We start from the raw sequence: 17,269 nt of genomic DNA, 5'->3' as shown, positions 1-17,269 counted from the left end.
AATATGGTTAAAAAAAAAGTAAGGTCGTTTGTTTTTGTTAGAAATTTATAACCAATTAACAAGTCAATTAATGACGATTCGATATTAGAACTAGACAGTTTGATACTAGGTTTTGTTTTGTGAAAAATATAAAAAATTTCTGATATTTTGTTTAGATTCAGGTGAGGAGAGAGTGAAGAGCGACCGATGTAATCGATGGACTATCTTTAATTTTACTTCTTTTGATACACTTGTCCGTGGGCCAGAATGGGCGCGTTGCCTGTTGGGCCTCGTCCCCGCGTTTTCATACTTCCCATCCGTGCATCATCTAATTGATTTTCCTAATCTGCCCAGGCTTATACACTTCTACAAGACTCTATGTTCGTTGATGAAACATACACTGTTCCTTCAATGCACAATCAGCTATTCGTACGTCGTAGATGTTACATCGTGAGAAAATGGCTCGGGATGCCAGAAAACGACGATAAACGGAGAATAAAATTGGCCGAATGTGGAAATGAGAAAAAAAGGAAATCGTCAGGCGACATTTCAATATTTAATCGTTTTCAATATCGCGTAAAGCTCTTAAGCAGAATAACAGCAGAAGCACCGACTCGTAAAGTATGAGGCAAGCGCTCGCAAAGATCTAACAATCCCCTTAACCAAAGCATTAAAACTCTATCTCTCTTGAAGGTGCAGCATCAACATTTTACAAATCCATAAGAAGATAATGAAAACCGCGCGAAACGCCGGAAAAAGTTTCGCTCGCCGGGCAGTAACAAACAAGTATAAAATTTCCAATTACATTCGCAGCCTCTCGAAAACCAGCTGGATGATGTAAGCACCCACTTGCTCTTCTCCGCACTCGAGGGATAATTAAAAATGGAAACTAATTTCGCGGCGCGCGCGCGAGTTACGCTCGGCCGTAATATCTCGTGGCTCGAGGAAAAATTTTCGTCCGACTCGCCTTTTCCTCCCTCCTTTTGCTCCGTTTGCCCGCGCGTCGCCGCCAAATTAACGACGAAGACTCGAGAAACGCGTGACCAAGTGGGACTCGGCTTTCCTCCACTCGCAGGATCAAAGAGTTTGTCGCGCGATTAGCGAGCGACTTGCAGCTCTCCCATGGAATTTCGCGCTTTCTTGCTTTGCTTTGGGTAATTATGTCGTCGAATTTTCGAGATCCGCGCGGCTGACTTGGCCCGAGTGATGTTGATTTATTTTGACGCGAGATTAACGACTCTGTTTTGCATGCGCTCGTGAGTAGTAAATGCACGAAAGCGTCGCTTCAAGTGAAAATGAGTTTATTAGAGTTAGATTTTGTGTAATATAATATTATTTAATAACATGTAATAAATATTAACCTAGTTTCAGTATAGAAAGCAACTATTTAAGCTAATATTAGTGTCAAATTATTATTAAGTTCCTGATTGTTCTTTGATAGAGCAATGGTAAGGTCATCTGTCGAGTGAAAAAGGAACGTTATAATTGTACAAAAGAGTACAGCCTAACAAATTAGTTGTTCTATACAAATGTAGCTTCAGTATTACGATCATCATAGATCAACATTTCTAATGCGAATTGTGCGTTAGTATGATCTGCCGAGGATCAGTGCTAAACTAATAATGTTGATACCGAAGCCGACGATAATGAGCCAATAAAAGAAAAAGAAATCTGAAATAAACGAAACCCATCCGTTCGCAGCAGCTCTCACTTGCGCAGACCGAGTAAAGCGAAACAAAATATTTCTCGTGGAGATCGAAATTGCAGCAAAGTACCGTTCCCTCTCGCCGCGATAAATGCCACGTCTCAGCTCTCGATTCCGCGCGTATAAATCCTTGCGCGGGCAAAACAAAACGTCTCAATCGCGTATAAGGTGCGCAAAGATTTACGCGATAGCCGTGGGGTATTTTGAGGTCGCGGCGCCGGGGCGCGCGTGTGAAAGGCTCATTAATCATGCGCGATGCTCGCCGAAGCCGAATTTCTATAAATACAAGGGAAACCGAGTAATTACCGCTCACTTTGTCGCGGGAAGCGAGATACGATCGTTCTATTTGCGGTGATTCGAGTTAGCCTCGTTGGGTCGTGTCGAGCTTGGATTTTTCGTTGGCGGTTTTCGGACGGCTTTAGAGGGTTTGCCGATGCGGTTCTTTCTCAACGTGAACGTCCGACGCGTGAAAATTATTTTCGTCGAAGGATAAGCACGAGGGGGTGGAAACAGTTCTCGCGTCGAGGCGAACGCGCGCTGAAATACCGGGACTTATTTCCGCGTCCGATCGAGGCTGCTCCCAGTGGTAAAAGCCAGCGGCCGTGTCGATTGATCGTCGCGGCAAACTTTGACGAGAGGAGCGAGAGGAGCGAGATCAGCGCCATCGCGTTTCGCGCTAAATATCGGTCGAGGCCTCGTGCACGCGAAAGTTCGCCGAGGCTGCACTTTAACTCGGGCGACGAGGTAAGCCCAAAGATCGATTCCTCTCGAGAGGGAGAGCCGAGATCTCGGGGAACGCGCGACAGCAGAGCAGTTTAGCCATTCGCGCGCATCAGATGGAAGCGATCGCGTCGGGCGAGCGCGCGATTTTTCGAAATCCATAAACAGCAAGAGAGAGAGAGAGAGAGAGAGAGTGAAAAAAAGGAAAGAAAAGGTCGCCCTCGCAGCCGCGAGCGCCGACAAGATAGAACGTGGAAGGAGACGCTAAAGCTCGTAACCCAGATGCGCCCTGGGCTTCGCGTGTTTTATTGCCCCTTTTTACTAGCGAGCGAGCGCGAAGAAGCTTTCTCTCGCATTTCTCCTCTACCTCCCTCGATATTATATGCTCATCGGTGTGTTTGTTGTCTCTTTTTCCTTGACTTCCTCGAGACGCGCCAGTTATCTTTCGCGAGAGGTGACGCGCCCGTAAAAATCTCCCGGGACTGCATTTTTATCGGCTCTAGGCGAAATTGCGTTTATGCTCGATTCGTGCTCAAGAGAACGTTGGGTTGACAGTCAGTTGGGGTGTGGTCGCTGCTGTGTATGCCCGACAAATTATCCATTCTTGCTACTTGGTAAACGCGTCGCATTGATGATTTGTCTCCAAGACCGCGTGTCGTATTTTGCATTACAATTAATGTTCACATCGAAAGCCGCAACGGCATAAATATTTCGGAAAATTCACGAAACACGTCGGAATGGACCGGGTTACCTGCAAGCTCTTTACCATAATGAAGCCAAGTCAGACTAATTCGAGAAGCTCGGCTCAAGTCAACTCGAGTTTTTGTACAAGGAAATTAATTATTAAAAACAAAAACAAAAGAAAAGTCATCGTATAATCGCGCAAGCGAAATCTGCCCTCGATAACTCAGTGCGTCCGGCAAAAGAGAAAACAAAAGCGAAAAAAAAGCTCCGACATTTAACATCGCATGCAACACGGAAACAGAACTGGCGATACGCAAAACTTGCGCGCGCGATCTCTCTCTCTCTCTCTCTCTCTCTCTCTCTTTCTCTGGCGTTTGAAATCACGCGATTTCGCGCCGAACTTTATTCGCCGAGCGCTGCTCGCTCGGGAGAAACAGAGAGAGAGCCTGTAATCTATCCTGCGTGGATACACAGAGAGATACGGAATTTACGGTAGCGCTTCCTCTCTGCCGCATCGCCGCGGCTGAATGAATGCGCGGGTTCTCTCGTGTTTTCAAAAGCGGGTAATACCCAGCGCCCCGCGTCTAGTGTACCGCTATTGCGCGCGTTCTCGTCACAATGGCATGTCGGCGCGCCCTTTTCTTCGCCGCCCGCGCGCTGGATCAAATGAAGCGCGGTATTATTGCTTGCTGATTCGACTTTTTTTTCTTTTCTCGTTGCTTTCGGTGCTCGTTGCTCGTTGCTCGTTGAGAAGGAATTGAAGTTTCCATCATGTCGAGTTGAACGAGGTTTTCGCGTGGGAATCGAAAACGCCGTGGAAATGAATTTCGTTTGTTTGTCAAGGAGTGAATTAGAGATTGGTTTTTAACGTTGATATTTGCTAAATTTATCTGATATTTCGATCATAATTTGAATTAATGACCTCAAAATATAAGATCACTGTTAGATAATATTCGATATTCAAAGTACACAAGCGTACTCTGTAGTTATTTAATAGGTAAAGTTATTGTCCTCGGATTACTTATAACGAAGCATGATTGGTCATGCCATCTACTCTCATACGGCAGAGAAACTTTGAATCATTAAAATTGTTGTTTTCTTTCTCTTCGATGTGCTTTCAGTTGGAAAATACGAATGCCCGATGAAAATTTCAATTATGTTTTATTTTAACGACTACTTATTTTCTTTGAAACCAATTGCAAAGCAAAACCGAATGAAAAGCGTAGTTTGAAAACTATGGTTCCCTTTGAGCTCGCAGACACAACGTTAATTTCACAAAGTCCGATAACAAATGCAAAAAAACTTAATAGACTTTTTTTTCATCCCCGAGCGTGAAGCCGGGTAAAACATTCCAGTAGTCGACGAATACGCAAAGTAAGAAAATGAAAAAAAAAAAAACAAGCAGGCACCGAGGAAACATGCTCCCTTTGTGAAGCAACACTGCGCCTATGTGCGTATACGCGTGTCTCGCGTTAGTGGCAGCGTAGGGTCCCGCATTAAAGCTCGGGAAATTATAAATGCTAGTGGCACGGGAAAGCCAGGCAGTAAGCGACGACACGCGCACGCGGCAGAAACACAGAATTCAAAGTTTCGTCCTTCGACAGAGCTTGAAATTAAAGCAGGAATTCATCGTGTTTTTATATATTTATTTTGTTTTTTTTTTGTTTTTTTTTTTCGTGGGCGTCGAGATAGAGAACGAAGGTGTATCAATTTCAAGTTAAACAGCTCGGAAGAAGTTGAAATCGAGTTAAGAATTAAAGAGGGATACATCGATCCATCGCTTTCGTCGTTCGTGTTTTTTTTTTTGTTCCTCCTATCGGCGCGGCAAATAGGAAAACTTCGGAAGACTTTTTAAGAGCCAAGCCGAAAGTGCAGCTGAGGCACGAGCGCTTCTCCCTCGAAGCGCCCCCCCCCCCCCCCCCCCACAAAAGTGTTTTCAGCGGCTCTCTGCTCGCAAATTAAATGGACTCCAGCGGCGGAAACAAACGCTCTCGCGACTTTTAACAAAGAGCTGCTCGCGTGCGGCGTTCCGTTGTAATCGATCACGAGCTTTCCAACTGGAATACTGGTCTCTTTTTTTTTTAGCTGAGCTGGTTCCACTTGTAATGAAGCACCGCTGATCAGCACGTGGGTTTGAACTTGCACGATCGACTATCGCAAGCGATCGCTGAGAATTTCCGCTGAACTTCCAAAGTATCCGTTCCGGCGAGGGATATCATTCGCTACCAAACACTACGGCCGCCAAAACCGAACGAATTTTCACATCCTCTTCGCGGCGTCCGCGAAATTTATTCGAGCACGTTGCGCAGCTTGGAACGAAATTGCGTCTACCGGCGATGGCGTGTGAGTCGACTCAAATTCGTCGCTCCCGCTACGCCCTCGAACTTAATAAAGTCGTCACCGGACCGAAAGCATCAAAGCCACCGTCCACCCTGCGCCACGTTTCTCAATCCAATTACGGCCAACCGTCACATTCTCCTCTGAAAATAGCCACGCGCACAAAAGAAAGCGCAACGAATGTGCCGTACCCTCTTTAAAAAAGAGAGAGAGAGAGAGAAGGTCTGGACACAAAAGAAGATACGATGGCTTACGAAAGCGGAAGGACTTATCCGTCAGACAGCCGTCGACGTAGGCCGAGAGAGGGATAGAGAGCAGTTTGATTCGGGAGAGACGAGGCACGTCGGTCGGGCATTAGCCGAAATTCCAAGCTGCAGGCTTATAGGACGTATGGGAGTGACGACGACGATGGGTGTAGTTAGTTAGAGGATTACGTTACCCTTCCGCGCGCGCGCGTGCGGCGAGATAATGCAATTTCCGAGTTTCGTTTCGACGCTAATTCGGCTCTGCGGCTTCCGCGAGATCGAGACGGGGGTTCGCCTGGTTCAAGTGATCGCCGATGTCATTAGCGCGATACGGAGATTACGCCGTCGAACGGCGCTGCGACATCTCCGCTCGGCTCTCAATTTTCGGCAGATCTCGCGCGGCCTCTTGCATTTTCCGCCGCGAGGACTGTCGGCCGACGCGGCTGAATAGCGGGACGTATCGCCGATCGATAACTCTAATTTCCCAAATAAAGAAGGAGATAACTGGCGTGCGGCCGTATCGATAAGAAGAACGAAGAAGAGGAAAGGCGAGACAGTGAGATCGTATCTCCGGGCTCGTTCGCGCGATTGAACAGGCGTCCGTTCAGCCGTCAAGATTGATTTTTTCATGCCAACTGTATGGAAAATCCGCGAGTAACAAATGGAAATAGATGTGTCAAAGTCAGCGGCAAAGCTATTGGCAATTACGAAATATCGCGTCTTGAGCCACTTTCAATGCGATCTGCAGCAAAGGACGTCGATTGCTTGCGACGAACGATTAGCTTGTAATTAATGTCGTCGTCGATGTATTAGTTGTACGTTGCGCAAATTATCCTCAACGGTGGTAAACACTCTTTCGTCGCCTACATGTGGAACAGATGCGCACGGAGAATGGTCATTTTTATTATTTACATAGGCGCTAACTTTGTATTTAAAAGCTTAACGTATCCCTCGAGTCAATCCTGTCGCAAGTCAAACGTGTAACCGTAATTTCCTGCAGAGAAAAGGAAATACAGAGAAACACATAACATAAATTTTCATTGGGCAGAGCGAGCACAGTAGCGCAAGAGAAACGACGGCGGCCAGTGTCTTTGACATGAGTGAATGGGGTACTTGGCAAAAAGCAAGGAGCAGGAAAAAAAAGAGGAATGGCCGATACTCATTGAATCGAGGCCTTAAATGACCCTGAGAGAGCACATTTATCAAAGCGACGATGTGATTAAAGTAGACGTTTCGAGCGCGCAAAATCGGGAAAATGAAAGGGAAAGCCGATTAAGTCTAATTAGAAGTGAAATGGCGAATTTCTTCATTGGATGCCGAACGAGAGTATTTTTTTTCTATTCATTCTTCGGACTATTTGCCGATAAAAGAGCTCTTCGGTTGTAATGGATTGAAGAGAGTTTCAGTTCATTACATCCAATTCATTCCACCAGGACTGCACGTTTAATCAGATATATCGTTTTTTAATTTTCTATTTCATACGCGTGAATTTGTCCTGGTCTGATTTAGAACGAGCCAAAAATGTTCGCGACACGCTGGTATTACGCAAGTTTGATTTCCGGAATCGAAGGTCCAACACTCGATGAGTAAAGAATTTCAAGGCGTCATCGTGGTTATAAAATCAAAGCGAAATTCCCCTAGCGGCAAGCGAGAAAACTACAAGCAGTCTTTGAAAAACGCCGGTGACAGCTGAACTGGAGGCATCGGCGAAGTTGTTGCAAAAAGCGCCTCGTACCTATCTCTCGAGCCGCAGCACCGTGCCATCGGCAAGCGCGCGCGCACAGCTCGGCGCTCTCTCGTAAGTCGCATTTTTCTCAATCTCTCCGGCGGAGAGAAGAACCGGGCGTTGACGTTGTCATTAAAGAAAATCGACCGAGGAGGCTGGGAAAGATCCCATTTTCGGGGAGGCCAGCGGGGAAAATTGCGAGGCGAGCCGGAAACGCGATAAGCGCCTGGCTGTATGACGAGGCGGAAAGAAACGGAGATGAAGAGGATCTACGCCCATCTTCCTTTTCCTCGTCGAAGGGAAGAGATTGTTATGTCGGCGGCAGCGGCACAGAAACTTAGTCGAGTGGATTAGGTTTCTGATTTCGTTAGAGGCACGCTTCGTTTACCTCGCGGAGATACGGCGGAGGGCAAAAATATGAACGGGACACCGATGCGGGGGGGAAGCTGTGCGATCTGCTTCCTCTTTCTTTCTTTTTTCCAGAGTAGCTTAGCGCCGATTGCGCACTGTATCGGGTTCCAGTTGGAGCTGTGTCATATTCGGGCGTAGCTCGTCAACTGATTTCGACCAACGATGTCGACCCCCGCTTATCAAATATCGATGGAAGCACATCGAAAAAATGAAAGGTGAGGGGGTATGAGATTTCCATGACCCGTGGTCGACGCAACAATTCATACGCGACCTCCTCAATTGCTTTTGAAATTCTTGACGTGTTCGTTGGCAAGCCCGAACCCAAAATTGCCAAAGCTCCGCAACAGTAGAACCTCAAAAACAATCGCGCGACCGCAGACAATCGCAGGATTCTCCCTCGTCGCACTAAATCTGGAGCAAACAACGAACGGTACTTACTCCAAAATAAACAAAGAGCTCTCTCGTGCGAAACTCAATCATAAAAGCTTACGAGTCGAGATTGAAATTTCAATTGTCCCGCGCGACCGAGAGACGGAGTTGACCGACACAAGGAACCGTGGTCGTTGGCAGGCTACTACTCTCGCGCGCAGCAGCCGCTACACGCAATTTAATCGCCGCGGCAATGATTTTTTCCGTGGGCCTTCGTTGCTTTCCTTATTCCCGGTTAGTCGCTCGCAAATGCGTCGGCGCGACCGTAATTGCATTTCGAGCGGCGGCTCCGCGGAACAGCGCGTCGCCACTCTTAGGATCGAGTCCGTTGTAAAGTAATCCTTTGCCTTGCTCGCTGCGCGCTTTATCCGTACTGTATCCCGTTGACGCTTGATGCGCCCTCGAAGATTAATCGCTTTATACCGGACGATCCACCTCTCACTCCCGAAACGTAACGACACCGCGGCATTGATATACAACGACTCGTGTCGAATCATCGAGGCGTCTGCACGGAACGAGTCCTTTTCCGTGATTCGGGCGGCGCCACTCGGACCCTCGAGCCGCCCTAAGCCGCATCCTGAGTCGCCGTGGATACTCTTTCGCCGCCGGTCCCGTCGAGCGGTTCACGCTCCGGTTTCGCTCCGGTGGCGGAGTGTGTTCGTGGCAGCGAGAGCGACGTAAATACCGGTAAACAGCGAGGCCGAGCGGCAGCCGAAAAATCGATCGCCACCGCACGCGAAAACGCCGGAGAGAGACGAGGGGGCAACGGCTTCTAATCGCACTCCTGCAACTGACACTTTTATTGCCCGGGCCAGGCCGCCGGCAGCGCGCTACTGGCGCGGGAGTCTTGCCTCGCCGAGGGATTTTTCAATTTTAAGCGGCCTTTCCCCGCCCGGAAGAAATGGATTGTTCTCTCGGCTGCTGCTACTGTCGTTTCTATTGGAGGCTAACGCTCTATTAATGGACGCGCGCCTCTGCTTCCCGCATGAAAACGCTTGCTCGCTTCGCCGCTGCCGACGCGGAATGACGCACGAGCGTCGCTCGCGATCGTTAACTCAATCGTCGCTGCCATGTCGCGCTCGTCGCATCCGAGCGGCTTCGGTAGCGCTTTGGACGGCGAGACACGGTCCATCGGCAAACGATCGAAAGGACAATCGGCCGACTCGGATTCGTTGGGAAGCTACGACGACGCGCGATCGACGATCGAATCCGCCGAGCGTACAGTGCGTAGAAAAGTGTCGCTCGACGATTCCCCAACGCTTTGTTACGGGACGGCTCAACGCCAGCGAAAATATTTACCGACGATTTCTATCCGAAGGGCCGAGCATAAACCAGCCTGTAACCGCGGCGCTGATGACGGCCCCTAGCGTAAACGACCCATTGCAAGCCCCATAAATAACTGCGGCGCGCATCGGCCTCGGTGCATACGCGTTAAATTTTACGACGCCCGAATTCGGCCGAAGTGCTTTATCGATCGTCCAAAAACTCGAGTCTTAATCCCAAACACGCTAAAAGCAAGCTTGTATAATGCCCCTCTTTTTTTTTCTTTTTCTTTTGGGCCACCTCTTACTCGGTAAATCCGGCTTACAGCGAGTTGCACTCCCTGAGAATTTATTCTATCATCGATTTGCCTACGAAGCCGACACTCGTCGGCGGGAAAAAAATTAGGACTTGACCTCAACGGTATTAAGCTACTGCTATCTTGATCTCGACTTTCCGGGGGCGACACACACATACACACGCGCTCGATGACGAGAAAGCTTTGTGCGGCCTGAGGCGGCTTCCTTTTCCCGTTATTTGCGGCTTTGTTGAGCGACCTTTTTTCTTGCTGAGCTTTCTCTCTCTCTCTCTCTCTCTCTCTCTTTCTCTCTCTCTCTCTCTCTCTCTCTCTTTCTCTCTCTCTCTCTCTCTCTCTCTCTCTCTCTCTCTCTCTCTCTCTCTCTCTTAGCAGGGATGAAAAGGGGGCTGTGCTGTTGCCAGATTCGGGTTTGTAGCGCAGGCTTTTTTTTTCAAACGTGCAAAGTCTGACGTATATTTTCGCGTGGGTTTGATGCAGACGATGAAAAGAGCTTGCGCTTTTATTCTGATTGGAACAAATAAGAAGCTACTCTAAACTCGCGCAAGTCATCAATATTTGATTCGGAAACGCTCTTCTCACAGTCGTCCATCGAAAATGCAATTCTTGATAGGATTTGCGTCGGTATAACAAGCCGAACAAACCGAAATAAGCGAGAAGCTAGAAGTTCAAATATTATTTATTTTGCATGACGATCTTGAAAGGTGACGCCGAGATAAAGTCATCTTGAAAACGACAATACGCTTCGAAAAGATCTCCACGAGAAGGACAGTGTAATCATTTTCCTTTGGTTCCAAAATTTCAGTCATCTTAATTTCCAAACGTGCCTCCTAAAATTGCAGATTTGGGAAGTAAGGTGGCTATCATTTTTAAACGGACAGCGATTCTTAAAAACATAGGAATCAATTTTCGAATGCGCATAACGCAGCAACGCCATCTATCGGTACGATTCGTAAAAACAATTTGTTGCTTGCAGAAGCAATTTACGAAACGTTTGAACGATTATTTTTATCGACAGACAGATTTGCTGGCAAATCGATAGCACGATTTTTCATTGTATTCCGAACAAACGGAACTTTAAAAGTAAGCTTTCGCGTTTCTTTCCCTCCCCACCCTCCCACCTTGTAATTTTTCAAAAGATACATAACGCAAAGTTTTCGGCTGTTCTCCTCGCCAAAAAAACATTTCAATCATGTTTCACGGTATTCCGGCTGGATACTTTTTCCCTCTCAAAAGCGTAAAAAAGTGGGGAGCGACCAAGCCTTAATTGCAAGTAGCGAAAAGCATCATTTTTCAATATCGCAGGGAGATCGTTCTCAACAATCAGACAGAGAGAGAGAGAGGAGGGGATGAAAAAATACATCGAGACAATCCATAAATCAAAGCTCACGGATCATCAATTTTCCAGAGCCTTGCATTATTAACCGCGAAAGGCTTCTCGCGCTATTTATTTCCATTTTCGACTCTCTCTTGCTCTCTCTCTCTCTCTCGCGCTCGCGCGCGCGTGAGAGCGGACAGGGGGTGAAATATTCGCGCGATTCACCGACAAAACGCGCGAGGCTGTGCGTGAGAATGATCTCATTTTTAACTGGCTCCGATCTGCGCGACACTTGCCACTTTCTCTTCGTCCCGAAAAAAAAAAACGGAAACGTTGAGCCTAAGCCACCAGAAGTATTTCCGAGATGATTGCTTTAATTTTTTTTTGCTACTCCCCTTACGGAAACGATCTGGGCGCGCGCGTGTGCTTCTTTTTGGGTGCGTACAGGGTCTGCTGGGAATCGCTTTTTCTGACGGCAGAGGCAACAGGATTTATGTACGATGTGTTTTACCGGAAGATCACACTTGACGGATCCGAGAATTCTTTTACGCTGACTTTTTGACGGTATCAAGAAATTGAGATGTATTTCTAGGGTAGATGCTGGTGCCTGGAAAGTATGGGTGAGATATACGGATAAATATAAAAGTGCTTGTCGTTTACAAAACTGTGCGTACGGACTACACACCATCGCTCAAATTCAAAGAAACGCGGCATATCACAATAAATTCATCATAAAATTAAGAGTATTTGCCGTTTTTGTGTGGCTATCGATACTGTTTACGAAGCATGCCACTCGAGGTCATTTATCAAATGCCAGCGGAAGGCTAATTTTACAAAATCAAATTACATCCGTATAGAATTTACAGACGAAACATTATTACCGATCGGTCGGCGAGTCTTGAACGTGCATAAACGAAGTGTAAGAGTATTCATACCAACTATCGTCCGACAAGTCAACCAATACATAATTGGTATTTCAGAATTAATCGTGCTATCAACGGTTGAGCGAAAAAGAAACCGTGCAAGACATTTTATTAGACTCAATAACGCCAATTGATTTTTTTTTCATTTAGATAAATACGTAAAACTCACCGATGAAATAATAAATATCGAACGGTTATTGCGATTCGTACCACTCCAATCAAACGTCATATTACTTTGTCCGATGTGAAATAAAAAGCAGTAAAAGCAATCATATCACTCGCTTGTTTCGATTTGGAAACATCAAAGTGCCTTCTTGGCCAACGCAATTTCGAATTTTAATTTCAACCGTCGACCGGTAATATCCATACGCAGTCTTGTCGCAATGTCAGAGAGGTCGGTACATACATAAAAATCAAGAGGCAAAGGCGCACGCGAAAAGCAATGAAGAAAAGAGCGAAAGAGAGAGAGAGAGAGCCGGTAATTAAAGTGAGCAATGGCACATCAAAAGGGAGCTCTCGCGGCTAAATAAAACAGCCCGAAATCCTCGAGAGGAGCGCGCCGACAATCGATCGACGACGGCGACGATGTACGGCCGCGTCCCCGCCGCCGCTGTCGTCGCGGCAGCTGCTGCCGTGAGAAACTTCCAACGCGGGCTCCCGGACATCGCGCGAAAGTTGCCGACGCTGAATTTTAATTGACGCGGGCGAGCGATCGCAAAGTGCATTTGTTCGCGCTGCGAGCTTCGCAGGAGTGCACGGCCGGGCGTGAAAGCCATCGACGTCGTCGATTGTTGCGGACGAGCGGCGACGGAGAGAGGCGGGGAGGCTGCGAAAGTGCCGAGGGTGAAGCGCGATTGAATTTCAATCGCGAGCGACAAGCGCCTGATAAAATGACGCTTCGCGCGGAAAGATCCACGATGGACGCGCCGTCCGTCGTTACGTATCCCCTTCGACGGTCCGGCCGAAAGAGCCGCTAATGAGCGACCAGAGCTGCGCGGGAAAAACGCGACGGCGACAAGGGGAGCGGCTCGCAATTAGACTGCGCGGAGGGACCGTTCTGCCTGTACTCTCGGAGGACGGCCTTAATTCTTCTCGCGACGACAAAACACTCGGCACGCGCTCTCGCCGACTCCGACGTAATAACGTAATAATGCGCCGTGCTCGCCGCGGATCGGAAAGCGCGGAAACGGAGAGGGAAGTGAAAAACGCCCGCGCGAAAATCGTCAAAGGAACGGGCGAACGCATTAAAGTCGTATCACTCCGACATTGCGTTTCGCCCTCGACCCTTATTTTTTTTGTCGAGATCTCTTTGAGAACGAAGCTGGGAGGGGGAGGACGAGCTGCTTTCCATTAGTCGAAATTATATCGGAGACTCGCCGCGCGCTGATTGCGGACGTGCGTCCTCGCGAGATAGAAATTCTTCTTCTCTTTTCCCCGGCTCTTATTATGTGACGGTATCCGGGGAGCGCCCACTATTTCTTTTCTTCGTTTGTTTTATTCTGTTCTCTTAGCGAGTTTCGCGCAAGGATTTGCCGAGGCAGTTATCGCGACAATGAAACCGAGCGTGTGATTTGAATGCGCAGACGGTCAGACGGATCACTGAGTTTCAGTGACTTCGGGAGCGACGATCGAGCCAATTGTTCTTTGGTAAGCAGCGATTCGCGACGTTTCAGTGTGCATATCGACCTTATATCAGGAGTGGAACTGCGCTGGGCCGCGCGCGCGACAGTACGCGAGGAGTGCAGCGCGGCTCGCGACGCGAAAACTTTATTCGCGTTTCGCTTAATCGCCCGAAATTTATAACTGCAGCGAGCGCGCATCCCCCGCCGGTTTATCCGCGAAGAATTAATAGGTCAATTTAGCCCCGCGGAGAGTCGGACTCGTACAAATTTATTGTTTTTCATTTATGCCCCGTCGCGTCGACTCTTTGCCTCGCTTTTTGATTCGCTCGCAGCGCGGCCACCGACTCGAATAATTTATCAGACAGCGCGACGTCAAAAGTTGGCCCGGTACAATTCATTTTGCCCGGCAGCGCTCATTAAATTTACATTTGGCGAGCTCGCGAGCCGCCGCCACCGCCGACTCGGATACGCCACACGTCGGCGCATAAATGTAATCGCGCGGTGCTTTATTAGCGCGGAGCGTTTAATTAGATCGAGCGACAATAATCCCTGGGAAAAAATAAAATTTGTTCTCTCTCTCTCTTTCTCTCTCTCTCTCTCTGGCGAGGGACTACGTCGTAATCGAACAATAAAGCGTTCATTTTCCGCCAAGGGGCGTCGCGCTGGAAAAAGGTCGTTCGGAGCGCAGCTTTAGGAGCTAATAAAACGCTTCGAGTGCGGCTTCGGCGTACACGCGTCGGCAGCCGTTCGCTCTCCCGATAAACTTTTGGCGCCTCGGCTTTTTATTGCGTTTGCTCGGCCCTGTGTTCGTAAACATACAAAAATTATATTCGCCGCGAAGGCTTCCGTACGCCGGCTCGGGAAAATATGGGATTGCACTGGGTTTAATGAACTGCCGGCGCTGCGCGGCCAACGGTGGCTTTGTGTGCGCTTTCTCGCAGACGTCTCTCTATTGAAGATCGCTCAAACAGCGCTGGATACTCGGCTCTTGTACGTCGAGAGGTGCTTGCTCTTGATACTATTAACTTACTTTTCAACGATTCCGCTCGCAACCGAAATGCCAGAGTTAATAATTCCAGGCGCGAATCTGCTCGAATAAACGAATAAATTAACAAAAATCTTACTTTCGAGCTATTTTTATCTGTAGCTTATTTCAACGTTTCTATTATCTTCAATTCGAAATCGTCAATTAAAATCAAGCGAATCCACGAAAAAGAAATTTGCTGGCAAAAAATTGAAGCAGCGCCTGTCCAACGTGGTAAGTAAACATGAAAAAGATTTGTACCGGAGAGGCCGCATGAAAATGCAGGGCGTGAACTTGCAAGTTCTGTCTGACATCCCCTTCAAGCTGTGAGCTTTGAAGGGTCAACGACTTCGTAGAGAAAAAAAAGGAATCTCAAAGACTTGCGTATTCAACATTTTGCAGTGTATACTTTGAATAGCTTGAATACTTGTAGACTTTTTACGATTAGAGTTTCGTAATAAATTTATTATAAATGCATTGAATGGATCATGCTGTAAGAAAATCATACGATTAAATGTCAATAGCGAAAGTCCAGGAAAGATTTGAGCTTACGCAGAACGACAACTCTACAAAAACCAGTCAACGTATAAACGCTAGTTGCTATTATTCGTTTAATTTACGAGAGACATATACGCGTACATTCATTCGAAAACAAAACTGAAAAACAAGAAAGCACCGTGAAAACAGACGCAAAGATAAAAGGAAGTATGGCAAAAGCTACCCCAGGAAACCGAGAAAGGCAAAAACGAGTGGGTATGCCTTGTCGTCCCCTTAGCCGCGCGCTACATGAAAAACAATCCGCGCGCCGCATCTCCCGGTTTACCTAAGCCTCCGCATATACGTGTGCGCCAACGCTAAGTGGTCCATTCAGACTACACGTCGACGAACGATGACGCCGGTGGCGCGCGCGTCAGAGCTGTCGCGATGTGAAATACGAATCGACGAGCCACCCGTCTCTTCCCTCTTTTCGCATGCAAGCCGATTTGCGAATGAACTTTTCGCGCGGCGGTTTAAGTGCGGCTGACTCGGCCACTCCACTCCGAGCACCAGAGAAACGGACAGTTTTCAGCCACCTTTTATCAAGCACAGTGCGCAAAATGTTTCAACCGTTCAACCGTACGAATGCCAATCCGCGAGGGTGCTTGCGGAAAATTTGTTATCACTCGGTGCTCTCGTCGACGTTCGGAATCTCGCTTTTTGCTTACTACAACGTTAAATGATCGATCGATCGGTCGGTGTTCGCAAACGCGGACAGTCACAGACCCGCATCATTCGCGAAAAAGAACGGAGGAGAACCCAGGTCCGCGCGTGATGAATGAGTCAGTCGAAGAACGCGAACAAGGGAGACAGGCCATTTGACGAAGCATGCGTTCGTTACCTTGCGAAGCATCTCTTCGAGGGACTCCATATCCAAGGCGAAGTTGTTGTTCTCGGTGGTGACGGGCTGCACCATTTGTCAGGTCTTTGGTCGTCCTCGCTTGTAACGAGGATCAACGACGGCACACGAGTGTCAACAAAAGCAAGGAGGCTCCCTTCCTCTCCGCACTCCAACCGCGCTCCTCGCGACTCGACGCTCGGCCGTCGACTATCGGCCGATCAGTCGCCGGCTGCCGCGCAACCGCGTCGCCCCATCTGCGAGCAGCGTGCCCACACTGAAAATCCTGCGCTTTTCCGGAAGGGGAACAGCGAACGCTACGCGGAAGCCGAGTCCGCGACGAGACGAAGTGCCGCGGCTCAGGCGACCCGCGACAATTTATACGGGCGCAGGCTAAAATGAAAGATACGCCGCGCGGGCCGAGGAAGGAGGGAGACTGGAAAGCTCGGCGGCCGAGGCGCGCGCGCGCAAACGGCGCGGCGTCACGCGATGCCCTAATCGATGCATCGCTATGCCGCCGCGAGCATTATCGCCCGTCCCGCCTTCATTTGCAAAAGTGATCGTCGACGGTTATAGATCAGCCTGCCTCCGTTCGCGTCGCGACGGTTACGCGCGCGGGTCACGTGAGCCGCTGCGTTCTTTCGCGTCGCCGTGCGGCTATGACGCATCGCTGCCAGTGACCTCCGACTCTCGACCGAATTCCCATGAGACCTAATGTACGTTCTCAACGCGACCTAAGTCGAATTTCACGACCAAACGAGCGGCTTCGATGATGTTTCGGCGAGGCTCTCTCTCTCTCTCTTTCGATCTATCAGAGTGGCCAAATCTTCGAGCGGTGCGTGCGAGCAACAAAGAGACAGCTTGCGACTGGTTATTGCCGTTGGAGCGAACGACATCCGAAACGAGATTAGTTAGAGAATGAACGATAACGTGCACGACGGGGATGTAAAAAATGGTTCGAAAATTCGAATCTGAATCGCCTTGTCAGAACGACAAAAATCAGTTAACTCGTCCCTTTTGGCAAGGCAAAAAAACTCAACTCCTTCGCGCTTCCCAATTGTTCCCCTTCGCTTTGCGACGGAGCAGACACGTCTCCGCTATCAATTAAGGCAAAAAGCCACAATTACACGGTAGCTCGTTTGCCTATAACTAAACAGGCCCGAAACTCGTCGGAATCGTCTGCACCCTCCCTCCT

At 48.4% G+C, this 17,269-nt stretch overlaps 1 protein-coding gene across 9 annotated transcripts in view; it reads right to left on the bottom strand.

The window, feature by feature from the left end:
• Nucleotides 1-17,269, bottom strand: part of LOC131672570 (uncharacterized protein CG43867) — a 126,215-nt gene that overhangs the window by 38,265 nt on the left and 70,681 nt on the right. For 2 of the 9 annotated variants that reach the window (XM_058949885.1, XM_058949886.1), the window contains exon 2: nt 16,078-16,331. The exons of the other annotated variants lie outside the window; for them this stretch is intronic. In XM_058949885.1, coding sequence (XP_058805868.1) covers nt 16,078-16,152 — 75 coding nt within the window. In that variant the 5' untranslated portion in view covers nt 16,153-16,331. The remainder of the gene's footprint in view (nt 1-16,077; nt 16,332-17,269) is intronic. 9 annotated transcript variants of the gene reach the window in all.

The sequence above is a fragment of the Phymastichus coffea genome, unplaced genomic scaffold, assembly GCF_024137745.1.
Source record: "Phymastichus coffea isolate CEN01 unplaced genomic scaffold, Cenicafe_Pcof_1.1 PCOF00153, whole genome shotgun sequence".
Taxonomy (NCBI): domain Eukaryota; kingdom Metazoa; phylum Arthropoda; class Insecta; order Hymenoptera; family Eulophidae; genus Phymastichus; species Phymastichus coffea.
The sequence above is the reverse complement of the archived record's forward strand: the minus strand, read 5'-3'. Positions and strand labels throughout refer to the sequence as shown.